The sequence below is a fragment of the Anarhichas minor genome, unplaced genomic scaffold, assembly GCF_050575085.1.
Source record: "Anarhichas minor isolate MPS153535 unplaced genomic scaffold, ASM5057508v1 ptg000024l, whole genome shotgun sequence".
In the NCBI taxonomy this organism is placed as follows: domain Eukaryota; kingdom Metazoa; phylum Chordata; class Actinopteri; order Perciformes; family Anarhichadidae; genus Anarhichas; species Anarhichas minor.
Window position 1 is genome coordinate 13,380,030 of NW_027466470.1, and position 19,310 is coordinate 13,399,339.

Below are 19,310 nucleotides of genomic sequence, written 5' to 3' on the forward strand. Positions count from 1 at the left end.
CATTTTGAACACAACCATTCATTGTCAGATCGAAGATTCTTAAGTGGACCACCACACACACTGTGCACACACAGCACATAACACATGAACTGTGTTTGAGTGTTTCAAACAATAATTAATGACAAAATAACCAGACAAATACAATTTCAGCCACATGTCCATTGATAAAGTGCTAAACTAAAATGATATACAGCTTTGACATGCCCCTAGTGAAAAATAAATGCATGAATAAACTCTGAAGTAGTTAATCAAAAAGAGAAATCAATAATACATATATCCAAATTGCATAGCCAAAGCTGGCACAGTGCAGCGTGACTCATGAAACCTCCACAGCAGGCAGCAGGGCTGCAACAATACCTGTCTTAACAGCCCCCATTCACAGTGTCAATCAGCACATTTTACCATGTGATTCAACTTTATTTCTCTGCTTGATATCAGTCAGATTGTCCAGCAGTTGATTTTTTTTTCACAACATTTTATGTATGTATGTTTGTTTGAATGTATGCATGATTGTATTGTTGTTTACTTAATTCCTTTAGTCTCTGTTGGCAAAGCAAGCTCCCACATGCAGCCTGGGCAACTATAGCATTAATTCTCATAGTGTCCTGGTGGCTTTGTTATTAGAACCTCACAGCTTCTGTATATGGGGACAGCCTCTGGCTCCACCCACCACTGCTGTCTCCACTGTGAGTTACTGAGAGAGCAGAGAGACAAGTAAAGAGGGAGAGAAAAAGAGAATGAGTAGGAGGAATGCTGAGAGGAGAACAGCAAAAAATACAGTTAATTCACTTCATTTCTGTTCTGTGAGTTGACGATGAATAATTAATGGCCTGTACACCTACTGTCTCACTCTCCCCGTCTGAGCCCCTTCTGGACTCCGAGCTGTAGTGCAGAGGAGAGTACACCCAGCCCCGGTCCTCCTGAGTCTGCTGTTATGGAACACAGGCAGCAGAGGGCAGCAGCAGAAGAAGAGAGGAGACAAGAGGAGAGGAATGAGAGGAGAGCAGGGGACAGAATAATCAATAAAGATATTCCCCACTCACTGAATGGTTTAGAGCAGCCCGGTACAATTTAGCATTTTGGGGGCACCAAGATGCACACAGAGTGCTCACGGTCAGCTCATGATTACTGTTTAAAAAGACAATTTGCTAAGTAAAATCTACAGGGTCTCAGTTAAGGGATGATATAATCTGGATATTCTGGTTTACTTCAAAGACCCCAAAATCACATTTTCCCAATCAGTGTCTTATCATGACAGATGGGATCCTCGATAGACACACAACTTTCTGTCAAAGTCAGAACGGTTTTGGTTATTACACATAAGAAGTTAAATTAATATATCAATAATTGAAACCATGTTTTCAGGGGCTTTAAAATGTAAAAAAGAATTCAGCTTAAAGCACAAAGCCAATACAAGCTAGCTACAGTTAAGTAACTGCAGGTCAAAGTTCCTCAAATAATTAAATTGCTGTTGCAAAACGATGCATGCTCCATTGAAATGCATGTAATGGCCCTTCAGAAGCTGGAGTTATTAATATGCAATGTCTTTTTTTGCAATCTTTGACACTAAATAAAGTTATGCTATGGAGCAATGCCATGGTGCGTGGAACAAATGACTCTAACTACTTTGGTGGTGACTTACATTATAACTCAAGCTAGAGTTTAGCTTACGACGGCCAAGAACAGGGGAGTACACCCAGTATCTGCCATCTGCATACTGATGGATGGATGGACACACACACATGAAAATGAACACACAAATGCATATAGTGTGTGTGCACAGGAAGAATGAAGAAAAATGAATGAATTGTTAGACAGAGGAGGAGAACTATGAGCAAAGATGTGAGAAGAGAGAAGCAGTTATGATCGAGGAGAGAGAGAGAGAAAAGAAAGTGGAAAATGGAGAATGAATGCTATGATGTAAAACACATTTAAACAGAGAGAGAGGATTATGGAGGGCTGAGCATGACACTGACATGATGCATGGATGCAGAATATAGATCTAAAAACATCATGCTGTGCAGGAAAGACAAACCTATAGAGTTGTATTCAAAAGCATGAACTATGACCAGTGGCAGCCTCGTGCTTTGGATAAAAGCGTTTTGGACAGCAAGAGCAGCCCCATAGTACGTGCACGCTGCAACACACACACCCTCCCTTCCTCCCCCCCTCACCATCATAACTCTATCACGCTGTCCTGACTGAGCCACTGCGAGAGACCCAGTAGATCAAAGAAAAACAGGAGAAGGGAAATTACCTTTACTCTCTGGGAAGAGGACTGTCAACAAAACCAAACCAAAGAGAGCTTTCTCCAATTTACTGACCAGTGTCATAAGTAAAAATGCAACTTTCAGTTCATTCTTTTTTGTTTTACTACTTGACACTTTTTTTAAAATATCATCTGAAAAAATTAAAAAACACAAAGCACTGACATTAGCTAATGGGGACTTACAAAGTAGATGTCAGACACCTGCACCTCTCCATCCAAAGAGTTGTGGCTGCTGGACACAGACAGCTGATTGCACGGTGTTTGCAGCGCCTGCTGAGGCACCTGGGGGCTTGGAGGGTGGGAGGAGGGAGGGGTCGAGGGGAGATGGTGAGAGGGGCTCTGGGTGGAGGAGTGAGAAGACGCAGGGCAGATGGGAGAAAACGCTGAGCCAGGTGGGAGGGTGGAGGTGTTTGGAGCCGAAGTGAGACGTTTGGATTGGGCAGCTGAATGAGAGATTGGAGAAGAAAGAGTGGATGACTGAGCAGCGGCGGGAGAGGTGAGTGGTTTGGTGGATGGACAGATGGATGAAGCAAGTGTGGAGGACGACTGGCTAGCTGGTGGAGCGGCGGAGGAGGAAGACACAAAGGAAGAAGGAAGGGTGGAGGAGGAATATGCTGAGGCTGGACTAAGAGAGGGAGGAGGGGTGGATGAGGCAGTGGCATGGAGCTGGTGATCAGGTGACAGATGGCTGGGAGAGGTCATCTCTGTCATCTGTGTGAGCTCAGTGCTCTTTGGGATTTTACTGTACGAAACAGAAAGAGCAATGTTAAAATACTGTTACACAGGCTGCTATGAACGTTGTACTGTGGTATTGTTTTATGCACGTGTACCTGAGCTCCACCTCCACTGTAATTGTGTCCTGCTTCTCCCCATGAATCTCAACTACCTCTCTCTGTACCCTGAAAGTACACATGACAATAAAGGGTGTGAAATCAGCAGGGACAGCGCACACAGTACTTTTTCCCCCCACAAAATATCGTCATTATAGATGCATCATTGCATATTCATACGATTATTCTCACCTGGCCACACTTGGGGAAAGCATTTGTCTCCGGTAGCGTGGGTGCTCTGGCGTATCGAAGGGGGTTGTGGGTAAGGAGTTGTTAGAGGAGAGAGTGGTGGCTATAGAAGCTGTGGTGGCATCTTCAAAGGAAGGAGGAGTGCAGGGTGGCTCTCTCCCTGAGAGGCATAATCAACCAAGATGATCATTAAATATGAGAAAGGAAAATATACTATGAAATGAATGAACTGAATTGATTGTATGTGTGCTTGTACCACAAAGTCCTTTAAACCTTCATTGAAGTGCACTGCCATCTAATTGTATACTGCACTCAAAGCCGTACATGTGACCAGGACTTTTATATTCAGTCGGACATTTACAAGGCTGTGGATTGCTTGCATGAGCTGTATTCACATGGTCACATTCTGTTCATTTCTTACCTCCTTTAGGAGTGTTGATGTGGGCAGCAAATAATGCATGCTCCGACACCTAACATTTCACTTTTCTATAGAATCTATCAACACATATCTAGTCTTGATTTGTTAAGGGTTTGACCTTTACTTTGATTCTGTTGTTACTACACTGCTGCTGCACCTGCATTTCTCCACAGGGATCATTAAAGGCTCGCCTGATTTAATTTAAAGAGGAAATGGAGCTCAGAGGCAGACAACTGAAAGCTTTTTTGTGCCAAGTTCAGAAAGACACAACGTAACAAGGGAAAACCGGCACTCACACGTTCACTGTTTATTTTATACAGTGCTTTTCCTCACTAGCTTTGATGAGGGCAGAGGGCTGTCAATCTGATACTGGGTTTAGATGTTTGGTAAGCATCCTTTAATGAACCCTGTGTTTACCGTGTCTGTTTATTATCCTAGACAAGTAAAAGTTGACTAGAAGCTAACTACCATTGTCCTCCAGCATGGGGAAGCTGCGATCTCCTCGTAGGTTCTCCAAGTTGTCCAGGTTTTCCTGCCTCTCATCACTCAGGGAGGGACGCTTCTCACTCGAACCCGTTCCTGCACTGGACTTGGACATGGAGAGAGCCCCTCGTCCTCTCTTAGATGGAGACGACCGCAATGCTGTAAAAGCAAGGGATCGTTTACAATTTGCTCTCATTCCAAAAAGTAAAGCATTCCTGTAATTAATACAGAGGAAAACTAAATATGTATGCCTTATTGGCATTGTTGTCATCAAACATAACCCACTACAGGAGTCTATGGCTCCTGCACATTTGTAAACTCACAGCTGCTCTTCTTGAAGACGATGGTGTTACAGAATTTGTAGAACCTCTCAGCATAGAAACTAGGTCTGTGAACTGACACTGTGTCCTGTGGGGCAATAAAAAAAGACTTAGTTTTAATTATTCATACATAATGCCATCAATGTGCTAAACGTATTACATAAAAGACACAGTGACAAAATAAGGTAAAGAAATACCATTTGGTGAGGTTTGTCTTGCTTGGATACAGACTATTACATTACAGTAAGAGTTATGTGAAAGCTACACACCCCGTCATGGATGAGGGACTTCCAAGAGTGCTCCAGTTTCTTGATCATTCTGTCAGACAAGACAATTGAATTATTTAGTTAAACTCAGTCCGTGACTTACTGTGGTTATACCTGGCAGCTCTGAATCAGAGGCTACAGCCCCACTCACGATGTGTGCATTAAAAAGATCTGTTTTAAAAGACTGGGTTTTATGCTAGGCACCACACACATTTCTTACGTCAACACTTAAAGTAAGTAATTGTATTTTGCTGCACGAGGTAACACAATGGTGATTGAGCCACTGATGAAAGTATTGCAATATTTATATATTTGTAGTATTACGAACTAGGTGTCTGTGGCGACATTCCCTCCTTTGCGCAACATTTGTTGGTATGGAGTTTTGTATGCAGCCAAAGACTCTAGACTGCTAAACTCAAAGCACAATTCTTTGTTTTCAATCAAATAACAATTCTAAATCAACCAAGACTGAAATCTTAGGGATTACCACTTTACTAGCTGTTATGTGTCTCCTCCATTAGTATTAGATTAAAGAACAGTCTGACAAGTCTGGGATTGGTTTTTCCCTTATGATCTCACTCCATCTTTTAATATTCCTTGCAGACACATAATGCCTGGATTACTGTCTAAAACTAATCATTTCCTGACTTTGAAGCCAGAGAACAATCCTCATTTTAAGGTGTCCTGAAAAACCCGATGAAGGGCGGACTGATTACGAGAGCAACCGTACACAGTACATCAGACTGAGGAGGCAGTAGAGGTTCAGGGTGAAGACATCTGACACTGTGGGAAACTCTGAAAGCTTTCTTTATGCTGGAAAAGAAGCATCACTTTTCAGTTCTGAGTTTTTAAACAACCTTGTAAATATCACGCATGTGACATTAGAAACAATTCATGTAGACTTCAGTGTGGCTTTGAGCTTTAAGTCATAATGCGGTAACAACATAGACACTACAAAGAAGATGTGTAAACAACACGTCAGCTGTTTTTAAATTGTTGTTCCGACCTGCAGGGGCGTTCACAGGAATTATTCCCAGTTGGAAACTATCTTGCAATAGAAAGTAAAGCGTAATGCGTGTACAAACAAAGCAACTACTCCCACCCCTGCATATATTTACATGGCACCTTTAACTTCTGATGTTTTTTTGTTTTCATGCCTACCTGTAGGACTGCAGGATGTCAATGATTCCAATGAAGAGCAGGAGACGCTCTCCTTTACTACCCACCGCTGGAATACCACCCATACTACAGGCAGATAGGAGAACATTAACACCGTTTGTAAATGTAATGTGATGATAAGGGCAAACAGGTCAAAGATTATAAATGGTGACTAACGTGTCGTCGTGGTCCAGTGTGTCCCTGCATGTGGAGCCTCCCTGTATAGACTCCATGGCAGTGGAATACAAGGCTTTCTGAGCTGCACGCCTCTTTTCGTCCCCACCTCCTGGAGGTGAACCCTGAGACTGGTGCTCTCGCTCGGCTTGTGTTTTGTTGTGGACCCCCAGCAGCAAACTGTAGTCCATAATCTTAAAACTTTCCAGAACCTGACATGAAACATACACATGATATTCCAAAATTACATATTATATTTTTCAAGCTTCAAATGTTACTTACATTTTTTTTTAACCCATGCATAGTAATACAAAATGTACTTTCTCTCCCCTCTCTTCATCTATTCTTCAACTACTGAGCAAACAGTTAAATAGTTAATGTGTAGTTCGCTGTGCTGCTTGGTTAAAATAAAATGCCCAGTGTTAATCTACTTTTACAAAGTACTACTCATCAATCTCCCGCTCTTCTTTTCTCACCAGACAGTCTCTCTGCAGAGTTTTGACTAGAGCGCTGTGTGTGTCCTGGTCCAGAGTGAGGCCTTCAGGAACGTCATTCAGAAAGTCCAGGTCTTTAAAAGTGGGTTTGGACTTTTCTCTTTCCTTCTTGGACGCTCGCCTCTTGTATGTGGAGCCCTTTAGATCAAACTTGAGGTGCATGCGTACAGAGCGTGGTAAAATATTGTTCATCACAACAACTCTGATGTTCTTGCCCCCGCACTGGACGCAGTAGAGGCCAAAAAACTTTGGCAGCAAAGTACGGGGGTTCTGGTTCAAGTTCTGGAGACGTGGGTTCATGCAGCAGACATAGGGGAAGAGACAGGGAGAATTAAATTAATAAGGCATTTAGTTTCTTGTGTTGCAGCCTCAGGACCATGCACCTGGAGGACAGCGTGATCCTTCCACAAGCCTCAGCCAACTCTTGTGTGTGTCCACTGGTTGCATGCTTAACCTATTAAGGAGTACTTAGCCCAGGTCTCGGTCAGGTACAACCTCTGCCCTTATATCTATTACAAAGTCATCTGCTGGCGTCACTGCTGACCGGGGACAACAACAGGGGGTAGGATAAAGAGGATTAAGATAAGACTAGAAGTTTCAGTTGCTGCGTAGCTCTTAAGCATTTCCACATGTACACAAACAGCCCACACACCAAAATCTCAGCATAGACACACTATTACACACTCTGTTTAGCACACAAATGTGTCTATACTACATGTTGAATTGTACACACACAGTATGTAATATATCATTATAACACGCATGTTGAAAATGGGAAACAATTTGGAAACGGCGACTGAATTGATTCTGATGAGGGAGGGGCTCGGCTTGACTTACCATATAGTACCCCGGAAGGAGTTTCTGAAGAAACTCTGCCTCTTTGTGCTGAACAGTTTTGATGATGAACTCGTCATCGCGGGTCACATAGAATATGGAGCCACTAGCTCCTGGGTTTGTCAGCTCGATCAGTGGCTCATTACATATAGAATACTAAGAAGAGCACAGACACAGAGGAAGAGAGATTTAAATCACTACCCGTGGAGACACGGACACTACCCCACTCTCTGAAAGAAAGTGTCTCTACACACAACTGTCATAAAAGCAGACTTTATCAATTTCTAAGCTTACGCTGCCTGTTTTAAAGGAACCGTTGTCCTTTTGGTAAAGGTCTTTGAAAATGTAATTTCATGTCAGATGTTTGATTAATGAGAGTTTGTAATTTCATCCTCGCTTTAACACTTCATGCGTACTGCAGGGCTGCGTAGCACTGTTAATGTTGGATCCAATAGAGCTTCCAAATAGTCAAACCAAAAGACTAATACATCCACCCACTCACATGGCATTGCTCAACTGCAGCAAAAAAGGAACTTTGTTTCACAGGGCAAGTGTCTAAAGTACAAAAAGGCGTGATGGGTGTGAGTGCAAACAATTACACATCTAGGAGTGTTAACTGTACATTATGACTTTTCACACCTTACTGCAGTATTAGTATCTACAGTGGAGTTACTCATTTAACTGTGGAAATGTTACTTTCACCCACTTCTTGCTCATGCTGCATAGCATTGCACTAGCAAGAATTGTGTTAAAACTGAAGCAATAATAATCAACCCAGTTCTAAAGAAGCTGGTGAGAATCTGGAGACTTGAGTTGAGAAGTAAGAGAAAGTGTCCATTGCTTATAGTTAATTTAACAAAGCAATTTCACTTTCTGAGACTTAGTCAAATCCATGCAATTATACTGGTACTCCACCAGCAACACATGCAAACACAAACTACTCTGTCTGCTGCTGCTACTTTTTGTTTAAAAAAAAGAAAGCTTTAATCTGCTAATCTCCCTCTGGCACAGGTAACGTGCAGCTAATGTGTGTGTAAATACTGAATGTGTGCACTCTTGCATGCAAAATAAGTGAGTGTGTGTATTTTATTCCAATAAACATGCAATGCACAACAGAAAATATGAAATATTATTAGATCTTTCTTTTTGTGTTCATAGACAAGGACATTGTAATAGAAATTACTGTTGGAATTATATAATACCCACCTACACTGCGTCGGTATGGCTCTATTCCAACTATCTAATATCACGAACTGGCCAGTGGACCAGTTCAATAATAGAACCATTGGGAAGGCAAATAATTCTGTATGACGTGTAAATATTAACTTCACTGCTGATGCTCTTTATAACAGAAAACATTTCAGTTACACAGCTCATTAAGACATTAAAATACGGACAATGCAGCATCAGTCATCAGAAAAAAAAAATATCTCACCAGGTAGTCATCTGGTCGGATCCCAAACAGCTCTCGGAAGTAGCGGAAGGCCACAGGGGCGTAGGTCTTAAACCTAAAGTCTGGGTAGTGGTGGGCTGGAGTGAGGTTACTGCCTTCACTGTATGGAGCAAAATGGGGCAGACAGGACGAATTAAAGGTTTATTAGATACTTGCCACACACTCGCCCTCACATAAACACACGCTCATACAAACGCACCCGGGGAAGAAGATGCTTTCCACCACGTAAAAGTCCTGCATCAACACATCTCTCTCGGGCTTGGAGCTGAGGTTGCCTACAGTGTATCCAATACCCAGCTGGATGGACCCTTGCAAGGCAGAGGAGGTAGTCTGGAGGCAGAGAACAGAGAAAAGAATAACAGAGTAGTGTTGCCTTCAGGTGTGGGTGGAACGTAGTTGATGAAATCGTGACGCCAAGCGAACCAACAAAAAGTATTTAAGGCCAAAGATCAAGAAAAACAAGGAGACAGATGAAGAGGAGGGGCGACCTTCTTATATGTTGTCTCTCCAGAGGCATCTACCCTCCTATGGCCAATCTTTTTCTCATTGGCAAGGCCGACTCCGAATGGGGACGGCATCTGTTACAAAGGAGAGAAAAGAGGAATGCAAATGTGTACGTGTTATAGGTTCCGCATTTATTGTGCACAATCACAGGTGAAGGATTGAACAATGCAGCAAACCAATGCAGATGACAGAAGGGAAAGAGAAGAAAGCAACAGAGACAGGCGAGACAGACGGGTGTGTAGCGTGAAGTAGCCTCTCACCTCTGTTATCTGCGCCTTCTTGGCTGAATCTGTGGACAGAGACAGAGACAGAATGAGCAGGAGACATAGTTTGAGAAATGTCCACATCAGTGCAAAATATTTTGCCTGATTAAGCAAATAATAATTCACTTTGGCATCAGACTCCACTGGGTTTTATGATTGTTATCCAAATAGATTTAGGGCATCATAAGGAGTACATGACATAGAGCACAATAAACTCAACATTAGGGCATACGTTGTTTTTATTTATGTCACTTTTTTCAGGGGGATTACCCTCCAGCATCAGGACTAACAGGAGCTGTAGTAAATACCTTCAAGTGCACAGAAAAGTGGACATTTTCAACATATAATATTCCATAGCAAAAGGAACAAGCTTGGTGGGATTATTTTATTAACAACCAGATCCACATCCCTCAGCTCAGGCTACTCGTTTTGTTATATTGTTTATTTAAAAAGAGAAATGCACAATACATTTATTGCACCGGATACAGCTAAAAGAGAATTTGGCAACTTTTCAATCAAATTGAACTTAATTAACCTTGTTCCAAATCAGTTGGCGGTCAACTCACCAGCAGAGGAGTTCAGTGCCAACAGGTAACCAATTGTTTTCTAATCCAGAAAGACATGCAGCAAAATTCCTGGCAAACCCAAAACCACCACGGCAGAGAGCGGCCAGTGTTTTCTATCCATGGATCAGTGAGAAGGTACAATCTCTATTGGATTGACTTCCTCCCTAATCTGAGTTCTGTCATTGGCTAAAATCTCCAGATCACATTGTCGGCCAATCACACATGAGGATTAGGAAGACTCTTTCCCACTTACATGAAGGACGAGACTGGTTCCCTGTATGTATGTAATGTGACTGTGTATGAAAGACGCAGCAGAGAGAGCAGGAAGGAAGGAAGTGAATGGGAAAAGAGACAGTTCATAGTACTTCAAATACAAACTAAATGGTTTACAGCATCGAGCTAAATTGCAGGTCATGTGAGGTTGAAGATTAAGGAAGTGCAGCTGACAGAGCCCGGATAATGAATCTTTAAGCCATGTTAAAGTACAGCACCCACTGTAGCAGAGTTTGCCATCACTAAAGCACGGCAGAGCACAATAGTAGTGTCATACATAACATAATGAATTGTTGTTTTAGGTCAGTACGTGCAAACAAAATGAAAGAATCATAAAACGTGAATTCTTAAAAATCCAAACTAACATGCAACAGATTTTATAAAATGTATAAAAGTTAGGTGATCACCAACGTCATCAGAATTCATCCCCTGGGCACCATGAATGTATGTTCTAAATTTCAGTAGTTGTTTCTTAACAAACTTAAGAAAAGGGTATACAAATTGGACTGGACAAAAATAACAAATTCATGCAACTGCACAAACAAAACTAAGTGTGTCCCCATAACTTCATTCATTGTCTTGTTTCCTGTGGCCCCCGTCACGCCGTGACAACACAGGAGCAGCTGGCCACACCTGTAACCTGCAGATTAACATTGCATCAAAGCCTGTCAGGCAGAACAATGAGAAGGAGTATCCTGGGGCAGGCGCACACACACACACAAAGAGTCTCTGTGGGATTAGGGTCAGGCCAGAATAATGTGCCACTGAGCTGCATGCAAAACAACAGGACAAGCACACTGCAGCATTTCTGATGACTATGTGCAAAACAGGCTACCTGTAAGATGGCTTGTTATGGACATGTTAGTGTTAAACTGCATTCACTGAAAGCTCATTTAGATGTTTTTGCAATGAAACACTATGTGTGTGTGTGTGTGTGTGTGTGTCATAAAGAGGAATCGATCTCTCTTATCAACTGAGAACGCGGTGGCCTGTTGCTGTGACATTAATGTGACACTATACACAGGAGTAGATTCCTGCCTCGAGGCTCTCTGCACACAAGTATAAACTGGTGGATTTAATATTAATCATGCGTGCACAAACATCCAACGCAACTGCGCACACATGCATGGACATGCAAAGACAACATGTTGGACCTGATAAACTGATCAGGATCACGTCTGCTTTCCTTCATCAACATTTGCACAGAAATATCATAAACCTGTCATGCAATGTTGTGTCGTATTTTCAGCCATGACATCCACAGCGATGCTGTAAATTGATACCCACAAGGGATTAGTGCGTGGTTTATGTTATAACTCCATATCAGATTATGTAAAGCACCCTTCAGATTTAGCTAGGAAGAGGAGGCAAGGGATGTGGAATGAATTATGAAGACAGACAAGAGGGTGAGGAGAAGAGACACTGTGTGCCGATGTCATACAAAAGGTATATAGCTACTGGTGATGCCACACACGAATGACTACTATGTGTGTTTATAAATAGCTCCACACTCATTCAGGTACGATCTAACATTTATCCAGCAGCTGGTCTCGAGGTCTGATGGCACCATGTGTAGTGTACACATCCATAATGTGCACCTTGTGTGTGTGCCAGCCTGCAGTGAGCCACTGACACCATGGGCCGTTCACAACAGAGCAGCGGCGACTTGAATCTTGACACCGTTATCTAACCAAGCAATTTATTATTCATTTCCACATCTTATGTTCCTCTAGGGACAATTTTTTCTGGATCTGCTTCCGTGGCAAAAAAAAAAATATTTATTCTCTGTACAGTGAAACAGTGACAAATCTATTATCAGATGTGATTCATTGACAGGATGCTGCCCACCTATGCCCAACTTCTACCACCAGTGCACCTGCTCTCGCCGGTCGGTGGACCACCAAAATGACGGGGCTATTTGACCGACAAGGACGCTAAATGAGAGACATACGAACCGGTGTCCCCCAGGTCGAGCTGCAGACAGAGGCTGGCGGCAGCTTCCTCGCTCGTCCTCCCGTCATCCCCGGTTTCCGCAGTCCTCCCGTCCATCTCCCGGACTGTTCCCGACGATATCCTTCCTCAGTGAGTGCAAGATGAGGCTTCGAAACAATGCAGAAATCCTGTCATTTCACCCTCTTCAGTGTTCACTGCTACAATTACATAATTTTCCACGATGCATGTCGCCGAGTATTGTGGTAAACGCAGGGGAGCCAGCGATGCTGATCATCGCTGCCGCTACTGAGCGTCAACGTTCTCACGCAACGGCTGATGCGTGAGCCGCTACAGCATCATCTTCCCAAAACCGACAATAGTAACGTTAGTTGGCTACAAGATCCCCTCCGGAAGGAGGGAAGAAAATGTTGACATTTTCAATTGTAGGTACATTTAATAAGGCTCTGCTTTTAATGGAGACGACCACCAGCAGGGAATCTTATTCTCCAAAAAAATTAGAATATATGGGGGGGGGGGGGGGTTGACAATAAAATACTCACTGCAAAGTTTATGAGATGCTTTTGTCAAGTTGTTTTGGTAAACTTCCTATTAATTGAATCCTATTAATTACTAGCATAACCATTTTTTTTCAGTGCACACATAAGAAAAAGTTGAAATTTGTGAACAGGCGAGTTTACCATGAAAATACAGAGTTTCCAATAATACATGAATAACTTATTAATATTTACTTTTGTTCTGATGCATCAGGTATTTTGAGGAAATATCTGTTTCCCCTACAATTACAGTTATATCAAGGAAACTTTCTGGGAATTTAGTAAGATACTTGTATAACAGACCCATAAAATAAAGTCGTAGGACTGTACATTATATAAAAAATTGTGTATTTAGACAATTCTACATGTCAACCCAAAAAAATGCAATGAGGCGATTTACTTGTATTTGGCACAATAAAGCTTTACTAAGGACGGAAACAAGAGGAAGCATTACTACCAACACTAATTAAAACCTGGTTTACATTTTGCATTCGCTTTAAACTATCTAAACAAATTGTTTCCCCCACACACACTTATTAAGTAACCATTCTTGAAGCCAGCAGGTGAGCAAATTCATGATTTTAATAGGTGCATGTAAATTGACAAGTTAATGTCCTGGACAGCATTTATTTTCCAATTTCATCACATGACAAGTCATGACCTACAGATACAATAATGGAACCTTCGATAAGTTAAGTGCAAATAATATTATCAGTAGCTTTTCAGAAATCTAATAAATATATGGCATCTTATGTCCTTACATTAAATGGACATTGACACATGAACAAACGTGTCACTTAACATTAAGAAAGGACTACATGGTATTTGTAGTGGAAAGAGGAATGGCTGAGTCTGCAGTAAGATGTGAGGAGTCTCTAGTTTGCATAACTAATGAATGTCCTCTCATATGGTCTAATGGGTCTGGCATCGGTGTGTTCTGGGAGTTAGTTGCACGCTGGGGATCATCAGGCCTGCCCTTCCCAATGTTGGGTTTACAGACAGGCCGTCACTGGTCCAGACACACACACACACACCAATACCCTTAAGTCCATGGGAGAGGTCAGGAGTCAAACAAACACATAGGAGACAGTATTACAGGTACGTAGGCAGGTCCTTCTCCACCACCTGCAAAGAGAAATAAGTCAAAATGTTACCACTGCAGCACCATGGACAGATACTGTTCACTATAAATCTGAATTACATATGGATTATTAATTACCAGTTCCCCTACCCTTATAATCCATAAACTTTGAAGCACAATGCAACAAACTGTGTGAATAAACTCCAATAGGCTGAGATTAATAAAGCTCTAATTAAATGAAAGTATAACTATTGTGAGCACCACCATCATGAGAAAGTCGATGCATTCACAGCATGCAACTTACGCTGGGATCATCCGTTGGCCCGTACCTCTTCACCACTTGTCCTTCTCTATTAATCAGAAACTGTTGAGGAAGAAGGCATTACAATATTAGCTTTTTATTTATCATATTTTTACTGTATTTGTCATGCAGTTGAGGCAAATTTTGACAGAAGATGCTTCTTAGAAAGGGACAGTGCCCACTAGAAAATTACCTTTGTGAAGTTCCATTTGATGCTACTGTAGAGAGGGAAACAAATATTGCATTACAAACTGTGGTTTCATGGAGCACAGCCTCAATTCAAGTTGGTTACAATGGTGACCAGTTTATAGATTAACTTCACAAGCTACTCCTGCAGCCGCATGATCCGTCACCGCTGTATGCTCAGTATACGACTCATATTTTCACCGAAATATGGTGAATTGAACTTCTTCTCGCTCAGTCCCCAAGCAGGTGTGTGTGTGTGTTGATGTTTGTGCCACAAAAAAAACAACACCTTTTAAGCCTAAATGGCGTGAATGTTTTATATTCTATACTTCCGACATACGGTATCAAGACGAAAAGAGATGACGACGAATGCTGTTTGTTCAGACTTAGCTTATTAAGGGGACTTTATTTACAACACAATTGGTTTTGGTATAGTAGCATGTAAGTACTGGACTGATTTAAATGCCCTTTTCAACACTAGCTCACAGTTCAATGCTGTAATCAGATGACCATGAGAGAATCATCTCTTCAACTTTACCCCACACAAAGCAAGTGAGACACGAAAGAGGAAGAAAGTAGTGCGATGAAGTAATAGAAACTGAACAGGACGTGTATGACAGTGTTCCCATTTCAGGGCAAATGGAGAAATTGAAACACTAAATTATTGTGAAAAATAAATATTTAAAATCACCCGTGTGCTTACGTAGTACCAACCAATAATGTCATGACACCCATCCATCCATCAACGTTTTGACAAAGTGTGCTACACACACACACACTTCCTTTAGTAGCTACATTACAAGCTACATTCCAAGCCCGCCCATATTTCCTCGATCAAATGTGAAGGAATGTATTTAAATCCCCCTTGTAACTGTACACCACTGATATTCTGTTTCACAGGGAAACACACAAAATACAGAATCTAAAGACGTGACGCAAGTCCTCACACACCGAGATGAAATTGAGGAGAAAATGATAACAGGAATTATGGCCATAACTATCAATTATAGACCAAGGCTGTAATCTTTGTATCTTCAGCTGTGTTGCATTTGCAGCAGGATAACATGAATATAGACACACAGCGCACACTTTTTAAACACAGAAGTGTAACTTCTCACACACACACAACTGTATATGTTACACTGACGGAGCGCATCAAATGGGAACTAACACATAATGGTCATTATTAACAATAATGTGCTGAAAACAAACTCATTCATGATGAACAGGGTCTAAGCTGTTATTCTAATCACCTCTCAGTGTTGGATGCATGTCACACTAAAGAGAACAGAAAAATAGAAGAAACTTACTTTCCCAAGAGTCCCTTGCCTTTGGGCTGTGCCTTCATCCACTTCCACAGAGGGTGAGCCGTGTCTCCATTCACATCAATCTTATGGAAGAGGTCAAACTCAGCGTTGTAACCTTTGGCAAATTCCTTAATCTCTGCATCAGTCCCTGGCTCCTTGATCACACCAAAACAAAAAGAGTCAAGTTAGAACATTTGAAATTTAAAGTTATGAATATAAATCTGTGTTGTCATCAGTTTAGCCTCGTTACCTGTCCTCCAAACTGGTTGCATGGGAAGCCCATGATGCGTAAACCTTGCTCAGCGTAGGAGGCGTGCATTCTCGCTAGCTGAGTGTAGTTTACCTTGGTCTTTCCTCATTTAGAGGCGACATTTACAATGATGCACACATTCCCTCTGGTCGGGAAAAACAAGAGGTTAAACTGGGAAAACAATTCTGGAGACGACTGCGGATTTGTGAAGTCTAAACATGGCAACTGCAAACAAATATTCCACTCTATACTGCTGTTCTTGATTTAATATAACAGCCTTTAATTATACCACAAGGATGCATGGAACTATAATGTATACATGTTTTACCTGTATTTCTCAAGAGACACCTCATTGCCATCAATGTCAGTGGCGTTGAACTCGTAGATTGACTTGGCACTCTGCCAGTCCATCGCCTGAGCACACTGCATAGAGAAGGGAACAAAATGAACGGTATGTAGGTGAGAGTGTGTGGTTGAGTAAGACGGCGGAAGATAAAGGTTTGTCGGCGCTAAAGTCCATGAAGGCAAAACCAAAGGGCAAAAAGCTCAGGCCTGAGAAATACACAAGAAGACTTCAAGGAAACAAGCCAAGACAAGTAATTTAGTGTCGTGAATAATGTCCCCACCCTTGTATTGGCATATACAACAGGTTTAACAGGTTTAACATTAAAACCTGCATGTTAATAACCTACATGCACGACTATCTTAATCAAGAGTAGGAAAGACAGCACTCTAAAAACGTAAAGCTGACGTAGGGCAATAGCTACGTTTACATCTCTGCATTAAAACGTGGGAAATGAAAAGATAACACATAAAATGAGCTTCTCTTGATCTGATGTTAATTTAAATCAACTGACTTGAAGACTAACGAGGACTATGAGCAACTTGAACGGCATCTTTATCTCTTCCCGTTTTCAGAGCTAACGCTGCAGCACGGCCAGCTAGCTAGAACAGCCACGCTTTCATAATTGAAAAAAAACAACGAGATATTTGTGTTGAACTGAGACCAGCTGGAGGGGTAAACCGTTAGCTACATCTGTTCGTGAGCCTTAAACTGACATCCAAAGGCAGGCTTTACGCCTCGGGATTTTGTCTTTAACGCGAAGCTAGTGTCAGTGGCTTGGTCACCATCGGACGCATATGACCGTTACACCACATTTAAAGATAGAAACGCTTTACCCGACCTACATGTTGTTGTTCGTCATACAGGCAGAAGCAGATAGATTTATTTATTTTACCGCGGCACACATTAAGAGATAGACATATATTATCGTGCTCTACACACTTACCATACTTCTCTGTAGTCCTCTGCCCCCTAACAGACCTAACAACACTATGGGTCTGCACAGCCACATTGCAGCGACAGTGATAACCCCTATCACGTGATATGTAACCACGCCCACTGACTGACTTTTATTGACAGCCAACGTTGACAGCTTTTGGGGTTAACTAGTTCGCAAACAGTTGCTTATTTACACATCCAGAAGTTACAGAACAACAATATATTTAATTTCGATTCATGCTTCTGTCCTAATGATTGCAGTTCAACAGTTGTCTCTTTTAGCTCTGTTGAAGGTCTCCTCAACTCCTGAGGAAAATATATGCCCTTTTTTCTCTTTAAAAAAAAGAAGATGTTTTAAGCAACAGGACAATGAGAGGACACTGACAGAATGACTTTCTAGCAGCCTGAGTGTGATGTTCGTGCTCACCCACTCACTGGGGAGCAATCATGTGATATAATTACTTGGGGAAATATGATATTTTGCCTAAACATGTTCGTGCAATAGATAAAGAGGCAGCTCCCTTGGACACTTTAGATAGCAACAGAGAGCGGGCGTGTACACACTCATATGTGACTCATCTGATCTATCATACTCTTCACAAACCATGCAGATAAAAGTGTGTGCCAATGAAGATTTAAGGTTTAAGTGACACTGCGTGTTTTTATTTCCAATAAACACAAATATTTACATCGAATAATGTGGGAAATGTATTCATATTGAAGGTAACCCTCACCAAAAATCCTTGAGATTTGGAGCCCAGAGGAAAGGGAGTGTAGGGCTGACTTAAACAGACCTGGTGGAGGAAGAGAAACTTCAAGGAAGGGACGCACAGTGAGACCGTATTGAACGTGTTTACTCTCTCTATCTACCAGGAATTGGGTAAATTAAATATATGAAAAATACAGGAAGAGTACTGTCAACATTTGTTGCTGCATACCCTTGTGGGTCAGTGCATTTCTTTATACAGTACATAAACAGTTTAGAATAAGTTACTCACCGGGAATACACATGCAAGAATGATGCTTGGTTTTAACTTTTTATATTCATCTTAATTTCTGTCTAAAGGTTGAAAATACTGTAAAGTACTGATGTGTCCAAGTTAGGAAACTATCAATTCACTGTAGTTTTACTGTATCCCCATCCCCATCTGTTTGAAATCATCAAAGCTGTAGTTTTATTCTTTTTCCAACAGAGGGCACTATCTAACTATAGAAAAGATTGACGTCTTTGTGTACAGCATTAAAGTAATTTTGCGATAGAGATTGAGGTTTTAGAAAGATGCATGATGTAGAGAGTTGATTTTTGAAAAGAGGATGATGGATCTGGAGTTTGTCTGTATGAGAGCCATACCAAGTTAAACAAGTCTGGCGATTTGGATGTGCTATTCGTATATACACAAATTTATTCAAATTCACAGTTTCTTTTTTTCTTTTTACTGCACATAAATTAGGCCAATGACTAATTTACTTTCTCAGCCTTGTCCTGTGACGTTGCTTTGAAATAGACTCCAGGGATGTGACGTCAGACATGGTGCCACAATTAAAGTCCTTATGAAACAGCATTTTGCTCCTTTAATTGAATGTGTTCCCTGCTGAAACTGAATATTGGAATGGGACCTAACACACAAAGGAATCATTCAAAAGTGTAAAACCAACAGGTTATCAGTTGGCATACTTCAGTAAGGCAAGTTTATTGACAACATTTTCATGTATTTATAAAGTGCAAAGTATCAGATCATGTCAAGGAAACTATAAAGTCCATGGACTTATAAAAGAGGCTTTTAATGGGGTTTGACAAAACAGAGAAATGGCCACAGGTTTCCTCCTGACACATCCAGTTCACAGCCCCTAATTAAACATCTCACGTACAGCCAATTAAACTCAAATGAAAGGGGTTCTATCGTAAAAGACATCCGTACAATC

General features: G+C 41.5%; 2 protein-coding genes across 2 annotated transcripts; both read right to left on the bottom strand.

Moving 5' to 3' along the window:
- LOC142956756 (phosphatidylinositol 4-phosphate 5-kinase type-1 gamma-like) lies at positions 1 to 12,718 on the bottom strand. Its single transcript, XM_076098491.1, has 18 exons — positions 12,450 to 12,718; positions 9,653 to 9,681; positions 9,377 to 9,466; positions 9,088 to 9,218; positions 8,871 to 8,988; positions 7,439 to 7,591; positions 6,584 to 6,883; positions 6,111 to 6,319; positions 5,937 to 6,020; positions 4,779 to 4,827; positions 4,513 to 4,597; positions 4,175 to 4,348; positions 3,292 to 3,448; positions 3,100 to 3,168; positions 2,453 to 3,011; positions 1,643 to 1,717; positions 843 to 929; positions 1 to 694 (listed from the first exon to the last, which is right to left on the bottom strand). The coding sequence occupies exons 1-18, from the start codon at positions 12,541 to 12,543 to the stop codon at positions 692 to 694; spliced, it is 2,466 nt and encodes an 821-aa protein (XP_075954606.1). The 5' UTR covers positions 12,544 to 12,718; the 3' UTR covers positions 1 to 691.
- An 826-nt stretch (positions 12,719 to 13,544) lies between these two features.
- On the bottom strand, positions 13,545 to 17,542 carry LOC142956284 (phospholipid hydroperoxide glutathione peroxidase-like). Its single transcript, XM_076097802.1, has 7 exons — positions 17,395 to 17,542; positions 16,434 to 16,528; positions 16,106 to 16,250; positions 15,859 to 16,010; positions 14,556 to 14,580; positions 14,366 to 14,425; positions 13,545 to 14,105 (listed from the first exon to the last, which is right to left on the bottom strand). The coding sequence occupies exons 1-7, from the start codon at positions 17,458 to 17,460 to the stop codon at positions 14,073 to 14,075; spliced, it is 576 nt and encodes a 191-aa protein (XP_075953917.1). The 5' UTR covers positions 17,461 to 17,542; the 3' UTR covers positions 13,545 to 14,072.
- Positions 17,543 to 19,310: the final 1,768 nt, after the last annotated feature.

Bases quoted from the DNA above. Each gene is read 5' to 3' on its own strand.
- LOC142956756 (XM_076098491.1), bottom strand. From the start codon at position 12,543: ATGGACGGGAGGACTGCGGAAACCGGGGATGACGGGAGGACGAGCGAG. The intron at 7,592-8,870 runs GTGAGATATTTT...TGCTCTTCTTAG, and splicing joins TCCGACCAGATGACTACCTG to TATTCTATATGTAATGAGCC. The intron at 6,320-6,583 runs GTGAGAAAAGAA...GTTTCATGTCAG, and splicing joins CTCTGCAGAGAGACTGTCTG to GTTCTGGAAAGTTTTAAGAT.